Source organism: Haematobia irritans, chromosome 2, assembly GCF_050003625.1.
Source record: "Haematobia irritans isolate KBUSLIRL chromosome 2, ASM5000362v1, whole genome shotgun sequence".
Taxonomy (NCBI): Eukaryota; Metazoa; Arthropoda; class Insecta; order Diptera; family Muscidae; genus Haematobia; species Haematobia irritans.
This window is the reverse complement of record NC_134398.1, coordinates 226,457,516-226,482,202: the sequence shown is the minus strand read 5'-3', so window position 1 is coordinate 226,482,202 and position 24,687 is coordinate 226,457,516. Positions and strand designations below refer to the sequence as shown.

General features: G+C 30.5%; 1 protein-coding gene across 6 annotated transcripts in view; it reads left to right on the top strand.

Moving 5' to 3' along the window:
• Nucleotides 1-23,411, top strand: part of Rtnl1 (reticulon) — an 86,519-nt gene extending 63,108 nt beyond the window's left edge. For 2 of the 6 annotated variants that reach the window (XM_075297681.1, XM_075297680.1), the window contains 4 exons: nucleotides 17,404-17,611; nucleotides 18,130-18,338; nucleotides 20,501-20,606; nucleotides 22,256-23,411. In XM_075297681.1, coding sequence (XP_075153796.1) covers nucleotides 17,404-17,611; nucleotides 18,130-18,338; nucleotides 20,501-20,606; nucleotides 22,256-22,322 — 590 coding nt within the window. In that variant the 3' untranslated portion in view covers nucleotides 22,323-23,411. Of the gene's footprint in view, nucleotides 1-9,043; nucleotides 9,420-15,448; nucleotides 15,472-17,403; nucleotides 17,612-18,129; nucleotides 18,339-20,500; nucleotides 20,607-22,255 lie in introns of those variants that run through there. The other 4 variants (XM_075297682.1, XM_075297683.1, XM_075297684.1 and 1 more) reach the window with 3 other exon arrangements.
• Nucleotides 23,412-24,687: the final 1,276 nt, after the last annotated feature.

The window sequence follows — 24,687 nt, the reverse complement described above, 5'->3', positions numbered from 1 at the left end:
GATCGTGACCATTGTCTTTTAATGGAAACAAAATTCTTTTTATCAATATAATAACATTTTAGATGAGGACAATTGTATTTTTCTTAGAACCATGTTCACTGAGCCAACATGGTTGCAGGTTAAAATGTTACATGGTCGCCGCAAAAATAGCTGCTATCATATTATTTTGCTCTTCGAATATGATTGTGGCAATCATGTTTCTTCTCTGCGTGAAACAACAATAATTTACAAAATAGGGATGAAACAAAAATATAACCATGTTAATAACATTTGTGGCTCCGGAAAATAAGCTCCCCAAGAAATAAGACCCAAAAATGTAAATGAAATAATGCCCCAAATATTGGAATATTATTTCGTAACGATATAAAGCCTCATTTTGAATATGCAATAAAACTCCACAATAATGAAAAATGTCCCAAGAATCAAGGGCCCCATAGGGAGTTATTTCATTATCAAAAATAACATTGATCTTGGGGCAAAATATTGTATAGCAACAACCTCAATCATGTAAATATTTCGTTATTATACGTATTCTACGTATACTATATCATACAGAAAAAATTCTGTTCTAAAACTGATTCTACAATGAACTAACTATTTATTGCAAAAAAATATTTTGTTTTAGTTTATTTTTAAAATTTTGTAAGAAATTTTCCCCAGCTCAACAATTTTTTCGTTATTCCAAATATGCCTCAAAAATATTATGAACTAAATGGCAGTACAATTTCACATACATACAAATTAGTTAAATTCTAACTAAAACAGAAAAAGTTTTTCGTACACTTCTCAAAAATAGTAAGGATGAACTACAGCGTGGTTAAAATGGGAATGATCTGGCGCCTAAGATTTTTTGTTTATTTTTAGTTCATTTTTGCTTTTCGAGAAAGATGCATTTCGTAAATGGTTATTAAAAACCCAAAAATTTCGGAAAATTTTCGATAATTTAATGAATCTCAAAATTTGGAATACAATTTAGTTTAATTTTCGCATGGTATAGTTAATTTTTCCCATAATGTAATTTACTTTTTTTCTGTGTATGTATACATAAAATAAAGGAAAATAAAGTTGGAGAATTTGCGCAAATTTTTAAAAATGTTTATACAGGATCCAAATCTTTATTTTATTTCGACCCAAAATTATAGAAAGATTTCTTGCAATTGATCATTTTTTCGTCAAATACACACAAAGAAAATTTCATTAAAATTGAGCCAACAAAAATTGTTCATTGATATAACGAAACATTTTCATTAAGACAACGAAAATGTTCGTTAATAGTACGAAACGTTTCGATGACTAACAGAAAATTCGTTATAATAACGAACAATTTCGTTATATCAATGAATTTGTTTCAATGGCTCAATTTTAATGACACATTTCATTAATATAACGAAACTTTTTCTACCAGTGTACGTAGAAGAGTTTACTATCCATTCATTTTCCCGGGAATATTTCGAAATTCATATTTTGTATATTGTTCACGACGGTTAGAGTGAAACTGGATAACAAATAAATGGTTGCCAATCATTTCTTCTAGGCATTTAGTAAAGTAGTTAATTTTAACAAAATAAAATAAAGTCCCAAATATAATTCATTGGGTTTTACTTTCATCAATCACAGAAAAAAATTCACGAAAATTTTTCCAATTAAAATTTTAATTGAGTTTTAAAAAATATTCAATTAAAAATTTAATTGATTCAACAAATTTTTTAATTGAAACAAAAATCAATCACAAAAACAAGTAAGGAAAGTCTAAAGTCGGGCGGGGCCGACTATATTATACCATGCACCACTTTGTAGATCTAAATTTTCGATACCATATCACATCCGTCAAATGTGTTGGGGGCTATATATAAAGGTTTGTCCCAACTACATACATTTAAATATCACTCCATCTGGACAGAATTTAACAGACTTCTACAAAATCTATAGACTCAAAATTTAAGTCGGCGAATGCACTAGGGTGGAACACAATGTTAGTAAAAAAATATGGGAAACATTTAAATCTGAAGCAATTTTAAGGAAACTTCGCAAAAGTTTATTTATGATTTATCACTCGATGTATATGTATTAGAAGTTTAGGAAAATTAGAGTCATTTTTACAAGGAAATGTTGGTACTTTGAACATTTTTGTCGAAATCAGAAAAACATATATATGGGAGCTATATCTAAATCTGAACCGATTTCAATCAAATTTGGCACACATGACTATACCACCAATTATACTCCTTGTGCAAAATTTCAAGCTAATCGGGATAAAACTCTGGCTTCTGGGTCCATATAAGTTCATATCGGGCGAAAGATATATATGGGAGCTATATCTAAATCTGAATAGATTTCAACCAAATTTGGCACGCATAGCTACAATGCTAAATCTGCTCCCTGTGCAAAATTTCAACCAAATTGGGCCAAAACTCTGGCTTTTAGGACCATATTAGTCCATATCGGGCGAAAGATATATATGGGAGCTATATCTAAATCTGAACCGATTTCAATCAAATTTTGCACACTTGACTATACTACTAATTGTATTCCTAGTGCAAAATTTCAACCAAATACGGCCAAAAATCTGGCTTCTGGGGCCATATAAGACCATATCGGGCGAATGATATATATGCACGAAGAGAAGGAATATGATCACCTCAAACATGTTTCAAGAGCAAAATGTTATTTTTGTATGGTGACCATGTAACATGTTTGTCACTAAAATGTTATTATCTCGTCAAATATAACCTGCTTGCCGAAATCAGATACATGAATTCCGTAAAAATAACATGGTTGCGAAAACCATATTACATGGTCACCACCCAAAAATAACATTTTGCTCATAAAACATGTTTGAGGTGATCATGTTCCTTCTCTGGGTGTGGGAGCTATATCTAAATCTGAACCGATTTCTTCCAAAATCAATAGGGTTCTATTCTGACCCAAATTAGGAACATGTGCCAAATTTGAAGGCGATTGGACTTAAATTGCGAGCTAGACTGTGTTCACAAAAATGTGTTCACAGACAGACGGACGGACGGACGGACATGGTTATATCGACTCAGGGACCCACCCTGAGCATTATTGCCAAAGACACCATGTGTCTATCTCGTCTCCTTCTGGGTGTTACAAACATATGCACTAATTTATAATACCCTGTTCCACAGTGTGGCGCAGGGTATAATTAATAGTTATATCATATCATATAAATATCATATATTATATTATAATATATAAATATCAATTAATTATTTTTTAATTGATACTATCATTTCTGTGATTGAAGACATTTCAATTAAAAAATTAATTCGATCAATTAATTTCGTGATTGAATAAAAAAATGTTTGTATTATGATGTAGGATATTCTTTCATTATGAAATAATACCCTAAACGTTATTATGAAACATCACCCCAAAAACGGAACAATGATCGCAAATATCGTTGTTTTTGTTTTTAATATAAAGGTTTGGGGCTTTATTTCATTTCCGTTTTGGGGCCTTATTTCCCGGAGCCAACTTTTGTATGTATTTATAAATGATGAGTTAATTTAATTTAAAGCAAAAAAAAACTATTTCAAGCAAGCCGTTCACATTTGACGATTGGTTCAATAGATTCTGTGGAATATTATCAGAGAATGAAGCGTTCAAGTCGATAACATTTCAAAGTTTTATCAACTTCTCAATACACCCAGAGAAGGAATATGATCACCTCAAATATGTTTCAACAACAAACTGTTATTTACATATAACATGATTGAAGCGAGAAAACCCTTTTTTGCGGCATAAATGTTCCCTGTGAAATTCTGGTTATTGCATAATTGTGGTACCATAGGTAAGCAGGTCTATTCCAATAATTACAACCTGTGTGCTCTTAATTCACACAAATGACATTAGCACAAAACAAAAAACAAGATTTTGTAACCCGCTATAGAATAAGCATATCGTTGTTTTCCACCATAAATGGATAAAAGTATCCACTGAATGTCGCCAAATTTAGCTTTTCTACATTTTTCCAACCCTCCAATATAAGCTCTTGTTCAACACTTTTACTCCCCCAAACCTATAAGCGTTCCCTTGCCATGATATCACCATGGGTGAATACAGTAGTACTATAATAGTAGGTGATTGTTATATTTGAGATGTAAACAAGTGAATGACCAATGTGGATAAAACAATCGCTTATGTCTGACACAAGTTTAAGGCTATTGCGTTCTATTCTTCAATGAGCGGTTGTTCGTTCTACTTTTCTTTGTGAATTCTGTACATTCGTCGTAGAACAAATGCATAAACGCAGAATGGAAGCCATTGAACTTTGCCATCATCACCTCTTTCGTTCATGGATGGATGTCTGGTACATTTATCTACGCAATATCATAAAACGTTGTCGGACAAATGGTAATTCATTTCGCTTTGGATGCACCAACGTTGTGACATTGGTTTTCTGGTTCTGCATTATTCACTAGTCTTTCATATGGGTTACATTATGAATTACACGTAAAACCTATGATTTCCTGCGAATATTACAGTGAAGCGTAAATGGTGACACCTTATTGAAATTATAGTAAAAAATTGGTATAGCTTACTAAAAAAATTATTTTGGATCCAACATTTTTGACCTATGGTTTAGTATTTTTGTATTTATTCTGTGTTTAATTGATTGCGAATATTCCTCAAATTTTAAAGACAAACAAAAAACACAAATAACTGCAGACAAAGGCATTTTCCATTCACCAAGCAATGGTAACAAATATTTGCGCTGACCGCCATTTTCGTTCTTCTATATGCCAGCTCGCTTCCCGTAATCACTATGGTTATGAATTTCATGATAAAGCCGATAAGGCAGTTTTCCCACGAGGCAAAGCATCAACAAAGTCTAGTAGTAAGTTTGCTGATCGCCATTTTCGTTCTCCTATAAGCCAGCTCGCTTCCCGCAATCACTATGGTTATGAATTACAAGCCGATAAGGCAGTTTTGCCACGTGACAAAGCATCAACAAAGCCTAGTAGTGAGTTTCAGTGGAAACAACATCTTAGGAATTATTAATGATTTCAATTTGGCGACATGCTGCTACCCGCCGCACATTCTACAGTTTTTATAATAAATACGCAAGTGTTCGTTTACCGACACCCGATATGATTGTGTTTACGCACTATTGGATACAAAAAATTTCGATGGACGCACATACCGGACTTAATTAATAGAGCAAAATTATTACGCACATACTACTACGATCTTTTTAAAAATGTTTCTATTTTTTATTTTGATGCTTTTTTGACTTAGATAACTTGTATATAATTTGAATATAACCAAATTTTTATAAGTGTCTCGCTACCTAATTATACCGAAAATATTTATTGAATATGTCCAATGTTAGAACAGTCATCAAAGTAATTATAATCGTTCATATTGCCTACAATAATTTTTATTTAAAAGTGTAAAATTTCATTCCATGCACGTAATACGAATATACACAAGTGAATTATTGTTCAAAATAGAATGACACCCAAAAAAAAATACGTCATCATTCTCCCATAACCTTTGCTCATTTTCACTCCCCCCAACTATGCACATTCAATCTCTCTTTAGGTAAAGCCTATATTGAATATTCTCTTATTGATGACATGCATTATGACTCATACAGTTAAACCGCACCCACTACTACCAATATACAATGTAGAACGTAGATAACACAGCTGAGTGGAGAGTTTCATTATAGGGTCTCCACTTGATGACAGCAACAATCGTTTGTCAAATCCCAAAAATGGCCAACAACACACTTAATACAGCAACGTCGTTACCATGATTTCGTTCACACGAAGATAGCTGTGAGGTTGTTCGTAAGAAACTGACACGTTGTTGTTTACCACGAGCTACACGACCAACTCAAATTCTATACCATGTCAAATATGATTTTTTACTTAACCATTTTTTTGCAATACACATTGTGCATGCACTTCACTTTGGGATTGTTTTCCATTCACCAAGCAATGGTAACAAATATTTGCGCTGACCGCCATTTTCGTTCTTCTATATGCCAGCTCGCTTCCCGTAATCACTATGGTTATGAATTTCATGATAAAGCCGATAAGGCAGTTTTCCCACGTGGCAAAGCATCAACAAAGTCTAGTAGTAAGTTTGCTGATCGCCATTTTCGTTCTCCTATAAGCCAGCTCGCTTCCCGCAATCACTATGGTTATGAATTACAAGCCGATAAGGCAGTTTTGTCACGTGACAAAGCATCAACAAAGCCTAGTAGTGAGTTTCAGTGGAAACAACATCTTAGGAATTATTAATGATTTCAATTTGGCGACATGCTGCTACCCGCCGCACATTCTACAGTTTTTATAATAAATACGCAAGTGTTCGTTTACCGACACCCGATATGATTGTGTTTACGCACTATTGGATACAAAAAATTTCGATGGACGCACATACCGGACTTAATTAATAGAGCAAAATTATTACGCACATACTACTACGATCTTTTTAAAAATGTTTCTATTTTTTATTTTGATGCTTTTTTGACTTAGATAACTTGTATATAATTTGAATATAACCAAATTTTTATAAGTGTCTCGCTACCTAATTATACCGAAAATATTTATTGAATATGTCCAATGTTAGAACAGTCATCAAAGTAATTATAATCGTTCATATTGCCTACAATAATTTTTATTTAAAAGTGTAAAATTTCATTCCATGCACGTAATACGAATATACACAAGTGAATTATTGTTCAAAATAGAATGACACCCAAAAAAAAATACGTCATCATTCTCCCATAACCTTTGCTCATTTTCACTCCCCCCAACTATGCACATTCAATCTCTCTTTAGGTAAAGCCTATATTGAATATTCTCTTATTGATGACATGCATTATGACTCATACAGTTAAACCGCACCCACTACTACCAATATACAATGTAGAACGTAGATAACACAGCTGAGTGGAGAGTTTCATTATAGGGTCTCCACTTGATGACAGCAACAATCGTTTGTCAAATCCCAAAAATGGCCAACAACACACTTAATACAGCAACGTCGTTACCATGATTTCGTTCACACGAAGATAGCTGTGAGGTTGTTCGTAAGAAACTGACACGTTGTTGTTTACCACGAGCTACACGACCAACTCAAATTCTATACCATGTCAAATATGATTTTTTACTTAACCATTTTTTTGCAATACACATTGTGCATGCACTTCACTTTGGGATTGTTTGGAAAATGTATTTGACAAGAATTGTTGTTTTTAAATGAGAGAATAGATGGTTGGTTGTATATGTAGGGAGAGAGAAATGTTTAAAGTTTTAAATAAAATTACGTTAGCACTAGAGAATGACGTTATTCATGAATAATTTGAGTCGGTAACAGTATTATAATGAAGAATGCATAGAAGTATTCACGTCTGTTTTTGCTATGAATGAGAGAAATTCAGTAAATAACAAATTTCAATAATAGCGGATTTTTTGTTTGGGCTTTAAAGTTTTATTCGTTCTTGCCTCAATTTAAATTTGAGCACTTGTTTTCATAAAATATGAACATATACATTAAGGCGGGTCGAAAACTTATATATGACATATTTCTATCATAAGTGTCGAAAAATAATATTTTCTAGGAAAAGGAAATACCACATACACTCAAAAAATAGTAAACACTCTAGAGGACTAAAGACAATTTTACTGTATTTTGGATCATTGATTTATTTGGATTTGAGAAAGTTGCCTTGGTTTTAATAAATTTTTGTGTATGTTAGTTAAATTAACTAAGAAAGGGGAAAAACTTATACGTAAACGAAGCATAAAAATTTACTAAGTTCATATTACAAAATAGTTCAGAATTTGTTAAGATTTGTAAAAAAAAATAATTACGGCAAAAAATTGTTCTTGAATTTGTGGAGGTATATTTACTTATTTTTTGTGATATCGACAGTGTAGTTAATATTTTCTAAAATTAAAAAATATTCAAAATTTAACCAAAATATTCCTTCGTGGTGGGTTCACTGTTTTTTTTTTTATGTAAGCAAATTAGTCATTAGGGATTGTTATGTCTGCAATAATATGGACATTTTTTGCGTCACTACCAAAAATTGAAAAATTTGCAAGCCGAAGTATAGTTATTGGCAATTTTTATTTAGCAATGAATAAAACCCATCCTTAACATCTTGTACGTTTTTACAAGAAAAATAGGCGAACATCGATCCAATGTTACTATTTAATTGCATTGTCTTTGTATTAGCTAATTTGTCTCTAATGTATTAGCTAATTTTTGTGTACTTTTCTAATACATTTTGTAAAAATTTTTAAGTATCCCTAAGTGATCTCTTGTTTTCTGTGTTGCATTATTCTTTTTTTCTATGTATTTTTTTATTTCAAGTGTAAATCTCATAAAATATCTACAGAATATTGATCCGCATTGTTGATGTTGCGTTATCTCCCACGAAAACCCATATAAGCTCATTTCTTTCACATTCTCTCTCGCTCTCACACTTGTTTGTTTAGTTTGAGAAAAAACCAACAAAATCCAAAACTTGTTTTCTCCCCAAACAACAAAAAGGGGAGCCCAAATGAATATAACAACAAATCCATGTTAGTAGTAGTAGTAATCGTAGTGTTGATACATTGATTCTGTTGTTGTTTTGTTAAGGCTTGGTTGGTGTGGATGTATCGTCGTGGATCGTGTAGGAGCTACGTTGCAATGTTAATACAAAACAACAATACAGCGTAAAGTACATAGCAACCTCTTAGGAAGCCTACAAAAGACAACAATAATACAATAACAACAAAAAGATAAAATAAAACAGACAAACAACAGCAAAGTAAACCAAATAAAGTTTATACTCCATGTCTGCTGCGACGCGGCAGACATTCAGGGCATATATTATGAATGTAGTACCTACTACATTCTCCAACAACGCAGCGGGCCCATCTAGTCACATACATGTAGTTTCTGATGTCTGCTTCTTGTGGTGGAGCTTGATTCTCGCAGCAGCTACTTTGGTGTAACGTTTTAGATTTTTGATTTCTTTAGTCAGTAAACGTCATTCCTTGAAAAACGTTAGCGTTCTGCAGTATCGCTACGATTCAAACGTGAAGCTTACATTTCTTTTTATTATTTTTTCTTTTACTATAAGCAAACATTCATAATTACTTCGGAACACGCATTAGTAGTGATACAACTCTCCCTCGCTAAATTAATTATCGTAAAAAAACTTGTAATTTTGTTCCTTGGCGCCAATCTATTTGGACATAGCCGCGTGTGCTAAAAGTGTAAAAGTGCTTTAAAAACCTTGTCCCTGTTTTCTATAAACCGATAATATATCGTCGTCATAGTTGCCAACGTCATAATCCTAGAGATATAATTGAACATAATGGCCGGTGGCAGAAAATTTACACGCAATAATTCCTCAAGCCAACAATTGCCCGAGAGAGGACCAGGTAACATCGTTCATCCATTCATTAAACCAAAGAAAATGTTTCCTCTACGTTGCTGTCCACTCATTCTTGCAGCACGCACAATGGATACACATTTACCCTTCACTTCCACTATAGCATAGTTGAGTACTGAGAGGGGTATTGCAATGGAAGGAATCCAAAGTTTTTATATACCCATACTCATATACAATGGTTATCAGTGCTGTGATTTGAAAATACCCCACTCAATAAATGTCTATAAATCAAATCTTTTCTAAAGTGGCCACGCTTTACTTGTTCTGAATTTTGACACCTTTATGTCAACGTGGCCATTTTAATTATCGGCCAACGAATGTGATCTCAATACAATACCATAACAATAACAACAACAACAACAGCATTAAAAATCGATACAATAATCGCTCGCTCATACAATTTCCCCATTCGGGGGAAGAGAAGCGTTGACGTATGCAATTTTGTTGTACGCCACATTTTAATTTACCCACCTATGCTGACCGAGCTATTGATCAACGAGCTAGCAACCACCAACCACCCAATATAATTCCTCCTCTCGCCTTACGATTTTATTAACACAGCATTTTTGTATAGCAAAATGCCACGCTTTCGATCGACCATACGAGAGGTGCTTAGCTAGGTGCTTCTTCATTTTTTTTTTATTCCTACATTGAGACAAAGCACACACTTGGTGATACCAGAATATGAATTTCTTGATCACAATTATATAGTTTGCCGCGTCACAAACAATTGTTGTTGGCCGGGCTAATAATTCAAGGTTATCAAATCTCACATAGGAATGGTCTGAAGAGCCAAAAGACTACCATACCACCCATCTCCTCGTTCTCTCCACACACAAATAATACATATATTTGTTGTCTATCATTTTTAAGATTTTTTTTTGTTTTTCGTAAAAGAAAAGTGACATTTTATCAGTTTGTTGTTGTTTTGGCCTAGGAAAAATACACTCGTGATAGCGATTTGGAATAATAATAGGTGTAATAGGTGTGTTTTATTAATGGTAACATAACATTTTTTGTGAAGTATTTTGATCGACTATAAATTAACAAAATAATTTTTAATTTAAATTGGTTCAATCACAAAAATCCCCATATAAAATAAACTAAAACGAAAAATTAAAGTAAGGACCATTTTCATGGAGCTACGTTAAGGTGCACAGAAAAAAATATCACCAAATTTTAATTGTTTTTTTTTAATAGTAAATTAAAAATTGAATTGGTCCAACAAAATTTTTAATTCACTTTCGTGATTAATACTATCATTTCTGTGATTAAAGACATTTCAATTAAAAATTAATTGAATCAATTAATTTCGTAATTGAAGATTACAAAAATTTTCTGTGTGGGTAATATATTTGGTTTCGGTCCTTGAAACCACATGTTTTCACTATTACTATTTTGAATCGATAAATTGAATCGACGAAATGTCTTTGTAAATTGATCGCTGGATTAGTTTCTATCCCAGATATGCTAAAATGTAATAGTCATCATATATATTTTTCCACTTTGATGTAGAATATTGGTGTAAAACCCTAATAAACACTTTCAAAAAATTGACGTTACATTAGGGATTTTGGTATTAATTAGGAGGCACTTCCTTTGAAATAAAAATATTTTTAGGAGGTTATCTAGCTTTAATTCTAGGCTCTATACACTGAAGATTAGGATAGAGAATTTATTTATGGAATGTTCACTCTCGATTTTGGGATGCACTAAAAATTCAAAGTATACTTCAAAGTAAAGAGGTTTCTTAAAAAAATAAGTAAAGCATAGATATAAGTCCTTGATCCCATATTTGAAGATTTTTAATCCAAACATTCAATATCTTATTTAATTTTATGATGACTTTTTCAACCAAAAATGTTTTGCTATATTTAAAGGAAAATAATAAGGAAAGCAAGATTTGTGTCCTAAATTTAATGAAAAATTGTTAAAGCAAATATTAGAAATTTGTCCTTAATATTGTGCCTGTCCTGTTGCATTATCTTTCATATTATGTCAGTAGTAGTATTCACTTTTAGGCTTTAACTGTCAGTTAACAAGAAGTAAATTGCCGGTCAATATTACTAAAAGATTGTTACCAGTTAAGTTCCTAAATGATGGGTGATTCTGTAAGCCCGGTACCTCCATCGGAAATTTCCGCTACCCATAAGAAACGCATTGCAATATTTGCTAATTGAAATTCCGTGAGCCGTTATTATCGATTGTTTACATTTTGCTGCCAAAACTTCCGTTAGAGGTACATATTAATCTTTGCTTTAAAGAATTTTTCTAATAATTTAAAATACTCATCTTTGAAATTTCTTTCTCCACACGCAAAAAAAAAATTGGATCCAAAGATTTTAACTTTTAGGGGTTTTGGTATTGATTCCGAGCCAAAGATGCGGCATCTTTAAAATAAAGGCATTATTTGGGGAACTATATAGAATTATTAAAATTAGGATTAGGATCCTTAACGAATATTAATATTCCAAATACAATAATAATATTTTCTATTTTATAAAGATGGTTTCCTTGAGGTTCAAGAACCACTTATAATTAGTAACGAATTTATTTTGATTTTTGGTTGATAGTTCCACTACACTGAAAAAAAAAACATGCCTGGTTCCAAAGATTTTGTCTTTACTTTAACAATTTTGCACTCAAAAAAAGTTTACTTGGATCCAAAGATTTTGACCTTCCCTTAAAGATTTTGGTATTGATTCCGAGCCAAAGATGCGGCTTCTTTAAAATAAAGAAATTTTTTAGCGACCTATTTTTAAATGTAGGGCCAATAAAATTAAAATTAGGATACAGATCTCATTTATCAAATTTTCATTCTCTTTTCGTGGTTTTTTAATAAAGATACTTACGTGCTAACAAATGCCAGTTTAAAAATGCAAATTATAACGTATACTTCAAAGTAAAAAAATGTTTTCTTAATTCCAAAAAAAAACTTTAATCCAAAGACGCTAAATCCTCAAAATATGTCTTGGCCTATATTTGAAGCGTTTTTACCTTAAACCTAAAGTTTCAATATTTAATTTAAGGACAAGTTCTTTAAATCGAAAATGTGTGTCTTTACTTTAAGGAAAATTAGCCTTAGTTCAAAGACATGCGACTTTAAAGGAGGGACACAAATTCACAAAATTTGAGTTTTGTGTACTTGACTCTTCATATGCTATCAAAGACCTTTAAGTTAACAACTTTATTTTCCAAATTCTGACACGACTTCCAGTAGAAATTATGCTATGTTTCAAGTAAAAACCTCTTTAAAATAAAGTGTTGAAAAACATGTCCTATTTTTGAACGATTTTTTTGCTTTGTGATCAAGATGCAAAAAGACAACAAATTTAAAGACAATTTCATTGATTTTAAAAAAATTTTCTGAATTATTAAAGTCAAGTTGACCATACCCCAAAAACTTTTTCTTTCATGTTATGATACCCATTTTTAAGTGCAATCACTTAATTATAAGGACAACACAACTACATTGAAAAGTTTATCGACTTTTGGGCAAGGAAAAAATCTTTATATTAGAGAAATGCATCTTCTACGCTAAGCAAAATTTGCATTCGCATTTTAAAGACATGAAATCTTTGACCTCACGACAATATTTTTTTCCGAAAGTTCCGAAAGGATCGTCCATCTAACCGGTCTTTTGGTCAAAAGGGATTCTCCCTTATAAATTTGACAAACATATTTATTCTGTTTTGAATAAGCTAATCTTGTAGTTTAGTCGACAAATAATATTAAGCTGAAATTAAAACAATAATGAGGATATTGAAGAAACCAACATTAACGGAATCAATTTTAAAATCCTTGAATGAAGGTTGTAATCTTTGGATTCAAATTATGTTTTACTTGAATGTATCAGTGATATACATCGTCTACACAGAAAAAAAATTCCGAAAATTTTTTCAATTAAAATTTTAATTGAGTTTTAAAAAATATTCAATTAAAAATTTAATTGATTCAACAAATTTTTTAATTGAAACAAAAATCAATCACAAACATTAATAGTGTCAATTAATTTTTTATTTGGATCAATTAATTTTTTAATTGGCCTTCAATTAATTTTTAATTGATACTATCATTTCTGTAATTGAAGACATTTCAATTAAAAAATTAATTGAATCAATTAATTTCGTGATTGAATCAGAAAAAAAAATTTTTGTGTGTATGTTACGAAAAAAAATCAAATTCATGATTTAAGAACTATTCATGCTTCCGAAAATATATATTTTTTGAGTGTAGATAATGTATTCAAAATATCACATCATAGGCCTTTTTCTCAATTTCCATATTTTCATTTCATTTAATATTCTTCCGAGTTTTGTCCCCATAAAACCTGTTTTTTGAAATGTTACCATTCGGTGGTATTACGTTGATCGCAGAGCATTCATTAGAAAGTTAAAATGATAATTCTCCACTTGTTCATTTATCATTATACGTGATTTAAAACTCAATATACAATCGACACCACTAAAATTTGCCTATGCTCGGTCTTTGGATTATATATTCATAAGTAAAGATCTTTGCTCACAAGTCATCACTATTCCAATTCCCTTTCAATTTTGAATTTGTGTCAGTGGTTTATATTTGAATTGAATTAAACAATACCGTTTAATCTCAAATGTTTTATATGAATGAAGTAGATAGTAGATAGATTCAGCTTTGAGTCATTCAAAATTCCCACCCGTAAACCATCATTGGCGTTTTTATGGCAGCAATTTGGGAAAGTTATAAACAAAAATGTTAATTTGGGGAACAAATTAAAACAGAGTATATTCGCTGCTGTGGTTGACTATTACAAGTACACACAAACAAGTATTCTTTCGTGCGAAATAAAATTTGAGTGAAAAGAAATTTTCTTGTTTTCATTTTTTTTTTTTTTCATTCAAGGAAGTAATTTAAATTTTGGAATCCCTTCTTTTGTGAGTCGTTGAAAAAAAAAAAAAAAACAGTGGTAAACTATGACGGTATTGTCCTATTCCTATTATATATTTCAGTGAATGCGTACTGACATATTCTATTTTTTTTTCAATTCAATTCAATATTTATATCAGTAGTGTCAGTCAACGCTACTGACATATTTTATAGTGCTTACCTTGATTTTTATAAAAGGGTCCACATAGAAAATTTAATTGGATTATCATCTCTTTGGAGAGCCCCTGTATAGACAAACTTAACTTGTTGTTTTGTCCAATTTTTGTTTTATACATGATTAATAAAAAAACCATGACTAATTTTAAATACTGAACTCTACACAAAATTAATTAATATATTTAAATTGTGTCATTCTTAAGATTCTTTAGCAGATAAGAAAAACCAAAGTAATATTGATTTTTTTATCTACACATTTTGAAAACAATCAAATTCAAACCAATTTGCCAAATAAATAAGTTCGTGTGGCACGTCATTTGATTGATCACTTTTCCCAATGAACAACAAACAAATTGTTGTTTGTAGTAAACATTTTGCGAGTTCTCATTCTCCCATATGTATGATGTTCCACCTAGTGCAGAGAGTATAGCTAAATGTATTCATTTTGAAATTAATGTTTGCGATATGGAAAGCCCACGCAATATTTTACAGGAACAATGAACCGTAAAATGGAGAAGAGAGTACGAGATTGTGAAAAGAAATTTTATTTCACATTTCTATAGAATGAATTTTGGATATACTCTCTCCAATGCTCTTTTTTTTTTGTATATTGAAAAATTCTGGGTGGAAATTCTTTTCCAAAAATACTAAAAAAAATCTAAAAGTTAATACAAAAGTAACAACGACCAAGCGAACAACAACGAAAGTATACGACGCGATAGTCGCTCATTCAGTTCGTCATCTAAGTGACACGACAACGCAGTATTTCGTTTGAATTTCGAATTTTTTGTTTTTGGTGGTGGTGATCAAACAACGAAAATTTTCGATTTTCAATATCCAGTCGAAATTTATTCATCCAACAATTCCTTGAATTCGAGGGATTTGTTTTACAACGAAATTATTCTACAAACCTCACTAGTGTGAAACAAATCAAGAAAGAAACAAAAAATAAACAAGTAATTATAATTATCTGCTAATTGTAAATTGTAAAATAAATTTTGAATATTTTGTGTATATACAAACACAACATAGAGATGTTAGGCTGACAAAATGCAATTGTTTTATTGTATTTGATTTTGTTTTATTTTTATTATATTTTCACTATTTTTTTTTTTTTCTTTTTGAATGAGCCATATTTCTAGAGATTGCATAATTATGAATTTGAGTGTAAAAATTGACCGTTTTGGCAAGTGTGCCATTTTGTTCTTGTTTCATATTTTGTTGTTGTTTTTTAACGTTTCGTCTATAATACTTCTCCTCAAATATGGGAAATTTTATGTAGATGCTATACTAAACATGAAAATATTTATTTCTGGTTGCTTATATTCTACACCATTTCAAGCTGTTTAAAAAGAAAGCAAAAAACAAGTATAAATTTTTTTTACATATGGGAAGAACATAAATCATGTTCAATAATTCCAAATTGTTTTCAAAAACATTTAATTTATTTATATTGCTTTCGGAAACAACTCGACTTTAAATCAAATTTTAATCTACATTGCATTTTCATTTTTTAAGGATATATAATGATATGATCTATTCCATAGACAAATTAATACAAAAAATAAAAATAAATATATATTAAAGATTCAGTTTCCAATAGTGATTGTAATTGGAGTCTAAATAAACTCATCGAAACGAAATTTAGTTAAAAAAAAATATTCAATTAAAAATTTAATTGTTCACACAAAAAAATTTTTCTGATTCAATCACGAAATTAATTGATCCAATTAATTTTTTAATTGAAATGTCTTCAATCACAGAAATGATAGTATCAATTAAAAAATTAATTGACAATCAATAAAAAAATTAATTGATCCAATTAAAAAATTAATTGATACTATTAATTTGTGTGATTGATTTTTATTTCAATTAAACAATTTGTTGATTCAATTAAATTTGTAATTGAATATTTTTTAAAACTCAATTAAGATTTTAATTGGAAAAATTTTCGTGAATTTTTTTTCTGTGTTTGAACAAATTTTTTAATTTAAACAAAAATCATTCACAAAAAAATTAATAATATCAATTAACTTTGTAATTGGATCAATTAATTTTTTCATTGACTTTCAACTAATTTTTTAATTGATACTATCATTTCTGTGATTGAAGACATTTCAATTAAAAATTAATTGGATCAATTAATTTCGTGATCGAAGAGAAAAAATACTTTGTTTTTGTGTGTATAGTTGATGTCAAAGTCAAAGCCCTACATAAAAACTAAATTAATTACTACACACAAAAATTTTTTTCTGATTCAATCATGAAATTAATTGATCCAATTAATTTTTAATTGAAATGTCTCCAATCACAGATTTGATAGTATCAATTAAAAAATTAGTTGAAAGTCGATTAAAAAATTAATTGATCGAATTACAAAATTAATTGATATTTTTAATTTTTGTGATTGATTTTTATTTCAATTTAAAAACTTATTGAATCAATTAAGTTTTTAATTGAATATTTTTTAAAACTCAATTAAGACTTTAATTGGAAAAATTTTCGTGAAAATTTTTTCTGTGTACTGTTCAAAACCAAAAACCTATTTTGACAAATATGAAAAGTCGATAAAATTAAATTGGAGACATTGGAGAAAATTAAATTGGAGAGTCTTCAAACTTCACAGACAAATTTTATTTATGATACATCTTTAACGAATCTGATTTATATAAGGTTCCCATATTTTAAGGTAGTATGATTTCCATCAGTATTTCCAAGATAGCCTAATAATCAGCGTCAAATCTCAAACCTTGTTGCCTAAAATTGATACAAACTAGGTATTATTATGTGGATCAACTTTCTCACTTATTTATCTTTGTTACCCTTGTAAAACTCTTTACTTATATTTATTTATTAATCGAAATTATATTTTTTTGTTATCATTTTAGTGGAGTCCCTCATCTATTGGCGTGATGTGAAGAAATCTGGTATCGTTTTTGGTGCTGGTCTTGTCACTCTTTTGGCCATCTCATGCTTTTCCGTCATCAGTGTATTCGCCTACTTGTCACTTTTACTTTTGGCCGGCACAATTGCATTCAGAATTTACAAATCAGTGATGCAAGCCATACAAAAGACATCTGATGGACATCCCTTCAAGTAAGTTAATAAAATACCAAACATGGAATGAAATCATCACTATCGATACATGGAATAGAGAGTAGAAACTAAATTTTCGACCTTTTCTCTTAAAATTTCAATATTCCAAGGTCTATTAGTCAAACTTTTGATAATCATTAAAATCGACTAATGGACTAAGTTCGTCAAACATCCTCTATTTTTTAAATTTTAAATATGTAGATGAAATTTCGATTTAGAAACCTTCAAATTTTAAATGAACAAATTATTAAATTCCTTTGTGATGGGAAGCTTCTGAAAGCTGGACATCCCCGGTCGCCTACATTTTGTCCACATTTGAGAGGTGTCCAGCTTTGAAAGGTAAATTTTAATGTGTTAATACAGCAAGCATCCCACATTTGGTAGGTGTCCGGTTTCGAGAGTGTTCAAGTTTGAGAGGTTTCACTGTATCGAAATATTTAATAATCGATTGATGATGATTTTTTTCAATAAACATAAATATTTCATTTATTTAATATCTTAATACCTTTCTATTACAGAGAATATTTGGAATTTGATTTGACTTTGTCACAAGAGAAAATCCAAAACATTGCCGGTGTTGCTGTAGCCCACATAAATGGTTTTACCGCTGAATTGAGAAGACTATTCTTGGTTGAAGATTTAGTTGATTCCATTAAATTCGGTGTTATCTTGTGGGTAATGACCTATATTGGAGCATGGTTCAACGGCATGACATTGGTTATTTTGGGTGAGTTGAAATGCCTTTGTTCATTTCTACAACATTGATTGTTGAAATTTCATAATATGTGAATTAAAATTTGAATATATCTATGAACTTTCGAATAAGATTTATAGTCAACAATTAAATGTGATATTTTTTTCTTTTGATAAGTTAAATTTGTCTAATATCATATATGGAGTAATTTTATAAATATTAACAAAAAAATTAACGTATACAAACTTTAAATGTTGGCTATAAATATATTCAGCGTTTTCTTTTAAAGCTAAACTTGTTTGCAAGCTAAACTTTTTCATTTATTATTAGATAGTAGAACATATAGATGAATATGAGGGACATCTAGGTGCTAGGTAGGTCTGTTGGACCTACTATGTTTTGGGTTCAGAATTAAAATTTTTAATTCTTTTAGTAGATTTTCCGAATATAGCGAATTGAAAATTTTCCAATGGAACAACTTGTTTTTTTGGTCATAAAAAATATCTAGTCTGGATGTCTCATCTCTTCACAAAAAGAATCGATTGTATAAACATAAGTGGTGCTACAAAATTTTATTAAAGAATTAACTGCATTCCAATTTTGAAAATTTTGTTCCTTAAAAAGGAAAATTTTGAGAAATCAAATTTGATGATTTGACAACAAATCGTATAGAAAATATTTACGTCTTCAAGACTCTCAAGCTATCAAATTTAGCTTTTGTTTTATTTGGGATCTAAATATGCCTAAAATAAATTTAATATACAGTATTTCAAAAAAATCATTTAAAAATAAGCCTTCAAGAAGCTCCAAATTTTGAGCGAGCTAAAAGTACCCTTCTGGAATTCTAATCAGGCGATTGCGCTATATGAGGGTATAACGTATGTAGGAATTTTTATTATAATGAAGAACTTCAAATGCGAGTAACTATGGTGCTAAGATTAATTGGCCATGTTCCCAAATCCACTTCCAGGTGAATGTGAATCAATTCCACGATTTTCGTGTCCTGCAATCCACTTTCACCGGAATTTTCGTGAAATCAATTCACTTGCAAAAGTCTTGGTGAAAGTTGAATTATGTCCAAGATGAGTATATTTCCGGTAAAAAAGGACTCGCGTAATAAATTTGAAATGTTTTCTATTTAATACATGAGTTTTATTAAAACTGCGTCATTTTTAATTAAAAAAATAATAAATTAAAATAAATCGATTGATTGCCCTTAGTGAATTTTTGGGTGATTTGTGCAACCCAGCTGGTTACAGAAAAGTTCAAAAAAAAAAAACGTGGAATTAAGAACACCAAATTTTCACTTCGTGGATTTGATGTGAATAGTGGAAGTGGAATTGAAATGGATATCCGAACATGGATGAATATTTTCTATAAACTTTGGTGTTTGAAGTTATACCTCATTCACAAAATCCACTCTAACTGGATTTCAACTGTCAGTTGTTATTTCTAAAAAAGGATTTCCAATACACTTTCAGTAGATATCAAACCATATGTGATTGGGCTATTAGGTTAGGTTAGTGTATGGTGGATCCCTGTTGATACAAACACCCTAATGTAGTTTCTCAATGTCTTGCTGATCACATACAAACATTTTACTAACCAGTGGTTTATCCTACGATTAAGTTCTTATCGGAATATGAGAAACTGGCGGAGGTTCACCATCTGTGGCTAATCTTCCTCCGCTCTCAATGAGTGATGCCAGATTCTATATAAATGTCATTGAATAGTGACCAATATTTCAAAGCAGAATCCCTGTAATATTTTGAGGTACTAGCTATATCCCTTGTTCTGGTTTACGAATTCACAAAACGCTAATTTTTATACACAGTTCTTATAGCAAAAAAAATAAATGGAAATTTCTTAGCAAAACAACGATTGGTTCCGAGTTATTGGCTGTTTCAAATTTTGCGTTTTGCAAATTCATAAACCTGAACATGAGATATAGAGAAGCTTTTGAAATGAGTCCATGACGCTCTACATACATAGCAGATATAGAAAGTATTTCATATAGTTAGATAAAATTCTATAGGGATTAAAATTTTATTTTTGAAACCAAAAACATTAGAGAAGTTAGGTCCAAAGCTGCTTACATATGTTTTTTTTTTAATTCTAAAGCGAATTATTATCGTTTTTTGTTCGTACATTGTATTTTTAATATTTTCTAATTTATATCGATCTCTTTATTTCAGCCTTTGTCTCCTTGTTCACATTGCCCAAGGTTTACGAAAATAACAAACAATCCATTGATACTTATTTGGATTTGGCCAGAAGCAAAGTAGCTGAAGTTACCGAAAAGTAAGTCTCTACGATATGTCGTTGCCTAAACACCATTTTATTTCGATGAACCAATATCCTATTGAATTTCTGAGGGTTTCAAAGTTTCTCTAAGTGGTTTCACTGTAATGTGGAATGCCGTTCGGACTCGGCTATAAAAAGGAGGTCCCTTGTCATTGAGCTTAACAGCACTCAGTGATAAGAGAGAAGTTCACACTGTGGTATCACAATGGACTGAATACGAGGGCAGTTCGGAAACAGAAAAAAGTTAAGTGTTTTGGAAACTTCCATCTCTGTTATGAACACATGTTAAATTTTGTTTCGATCTGGCAACTCCTTCATATAGAAACAGGTGTTCAAAAAGACGCATCTGCAATTTTTTTACAACGGAAAAATTAGAAATGCGTGCTGCCATTAAATATTTACATAAAAAAGGTTTATCGGGACAAGAAATTCATAATAATATAGAGAATGTGTTAGGTGAAAGTGCTCCTTCATATGCAACAGTAAAAAATTGGGTTGCTGAATTTAAACGTGGTCGTGAAGATGGACCACGTAGTGGACGTCCTAAAACAGCAACAACGAATAAAAGTGCGTGAAATTGCTAATATCATGGGCATCTCAAATGATCGAGTCCATTTAATTTTGCATGAAGTACTACGGATGAAAAAGCTTTCTACAAGATGGGTGTCGCATTTGTTAACAGTCGATCAAAAACGCATAAGAATGAACATTTCTCAAGCTTGTTTGGATCGTTTTAAGCGAAATAAAATGGATTTTAAGCGTCATTTCATAACTGTTAATGAGTCATGGATCCACCACTATACTTCAGAGACAAAAGAACAATCCAAATAATGGACTGAAGCTGGAGGAAGTGCCCCAAAGAAGGCAAAAACAAATCCATCGGCTGGTAAGGTTATGGCAACGGTTTTTTGGGACTTCAAAGGTATTTTATTGATTGACTATCTGCCAAAGGATAAAACAATAAATTCAGAGTACTATTGCAACCTTTTGGATCAATTAAATGTACAAATTCGAGAAAAACGTCCTGGCTTACCACACAAAAAAAAAATAATTTTTCATCGAGACAACGCACCATCGCACAAGAGGGTTTTAACAATGGCTAAACGAATCAACGAATTAAAGCAGGAGTTGCTTGATCATCCACCTTATTCTCCTGATTTAGCTCCCAGTGACTTTTACTTGTTCCCAAGTCTTAAAAAATTCCTTGCTGGCAAGCGTTTTACCTCAAATGAAGATGCAATTACAGTTGTAAACCACTATTTTGAAGACCTTGAGGAAAACTATTTTAATCAAGGGATAGAATTGCTAGAAAAGCGTTGGACTAAGTGTATTGAAGTTTCAGGAGATTATATTGAAAAATAAAAATATTTTTTGAAAAACTAACTATTCTCTGTCATTGATAGGCTAAGAAGTTTCCGAACCGCCCTCGTAGTCTAAGTGAGCCTGATACATCGGGTTGCCACCTAACCTAATATCCTATTGAAATAATCAGATATTAGAATTTTCGCCTTTTCAATTTTTAGGCTTGTAAATAAATTTATACATTTAATTGTCGTATTGCATATTAAATAAATAAATTTGTTAATTATATAAATTTATTATGCTTATATAAATTTATTAATTTATTTTTTTTCTAATTTTTCTAGGATCAAAGCAGCCATTCCCATTGGCAATAAGAAGCCTATTGCTGCCGAAACAGATAAGGACAAATAAATTAAAATTCAAAATGAAACGCAACCATTATTTAATGATATAAACAAATTTGTATTAACATCGTTAGAAGTAAAGAAAATGCAAATTTTTACCCAATTGCAATTACTTTTTGTGTTTATAAGATAAAATCCTAATTAATTTATATAAAAAAACAAAAACAACTACAACTCATATTTAAATACAAAAATTAAAGAGAAAGAACAAATATGCAAGAAGAGTATATATACACAATTTTTCTTTTTCAAACAATAGTCCAAATTTGCTAAAGGAGAGATTATATAAAAACCAATAACAACAAAAAGATTTTTAACTTAAAACGTAACAAAATGGATGCAACCAAAAAACAAATCAACCCATTAGAATTGAATCGAACGACGTTATTTTTGAATTCTTGTTTTATATATATATATTTGTACGATTTTAATTTTCTTATACGTAATTTTTTTTTTCAAATTATACAACCACACATACATTTAAATAAAAAAATAGTAACTATACAATATGTATTCCTTTAAAAAACAACAAAACCCAAGGAAATATCTGTAATGTAGAACTACAATACTTCTACACTGTATTATGATAATGATACGTTACTAAAACAAATTTGCTTATGTTTTTTTTTTATTTTATAAAATTATAATGATTTTTTCTTTAAAAAATTGCTTGATTGACTGTTTTTTTTTATTATTATTATATGATTGTGTATATTTGTGGTCCACTTGATCTTGATTTTCTTCTAAATTTGTTTGGTGTGTTTGTTCCCTTAATCTTTAATAACCATAGAGATAGATAGCCAACCACCATGGAGTTAGAGAAACAAGATGATCCACGTAAACTCAATGCAATTTCGAGCTGTTATTATTATTTTATTAGTTTATAAATACATATATTTTTTTAATTTAACACAAAAAACAAACAAAAAATTAAAGAAAAAACAATCTTTCCCAATTTGTTGATTATTTCTTGAAAAAAAAAACAAATAGCTTAACTTTTAGTTAAAGAAGACTTAAATTTATAATGACATCATTACCCAGCTATTTAGCTACATTTACTTGAATAATAATAAAAAAAATGAAGAATAAAACCGGAGATCTTTAAAACGTATATTAAAGAAGGATAAATAAAAAAATACAAAATTAATACAAAAACAATGTATTTGTATCTCAATAAAAGGAAAACTTTTTATTAAGGAGATATCGGATAGCAGTAGTCAATGCAAATTCTTGTATTCTCTCATAATCATAAAAATTCTTGTTATTTTTACATTTCTTCAAATTTAACAAAGATATCCATACACAAAGTTTGGATATTGATTGGACCGAACAGCTGCGTTTCAAAAGTGAAATTTTCCTAGAAAAATTCCTAACTAAATTTTTATTGACTACTGCTTATATTCGAAAATCAAACTGTCCAAATTTTAACAGGTAGTATATAAAATATTAAAAACAACACATATTATAAATTTTTATACACTAATAGAGAAATCATCCCCAGGTACTATGTGTATTAGAATGGTTGTCTGAAGTAAAAAGGTGTTTTTATATTAGTACCGCTAATAACCAGTACCTTGAGACATCGTTATCGACTGTTTACATTTTGCATACAATATAAATATAAATGTCACGCAATAGAATTTTTGCAGGACATGTCATTCTTAATGTAAAGTTCATGAGGGTGTTATAGAATTTTAGCATTGTTCTCTCATACAGCTCGATACGTACCTGTAACGGAAATTTGTATTGCACACCGATAACACAGTTTTACGGTAGAAAAATTAACACGGTCGATAGCAGTCCCTCTCATAATATTTGAAGCGTTATTACCGAAATTTCCGCTAAAGCCTAGTACTAAGATCACGTTTTCGCGCGAAAAACTGTTATACTCCATAAAAAAACGTTAACGCGGAATAAATGCGAAATCTTTGTTTTGAGCATTTTCAAACACATATTTATACAACCCTGGATTTTTCGCACGAAAAAATAGGCTGGCATATTATTTCGCATAAATAAGTTAACATCCCTTGGTTTGAAACCCTATTTACACAGATAGATGAAGATATTCGTTTTTCGCAGAAACGAACTTAGTACTAAGCATAACGATAAAATTGCTATATATGGTAACGAAAGGAGCGTGTTCATGGAAACTGTGTTATTGACATGTAAACGAAATTTTTGGTAGAGCTGTATATTGTACATACATGCCGGTTCGCACCTCTAACGAAATTTCCGCTACCCATGAGAAATGCATTCCTATATTTGCCGACGAAAATTCCGTGGGGCGTTATTATCGATTGTTTAAATTTTGCTCCTATAAGAAATACATGGTAAAACTGTGTTATTTGCATGCAAACGAATATTTCAGTATA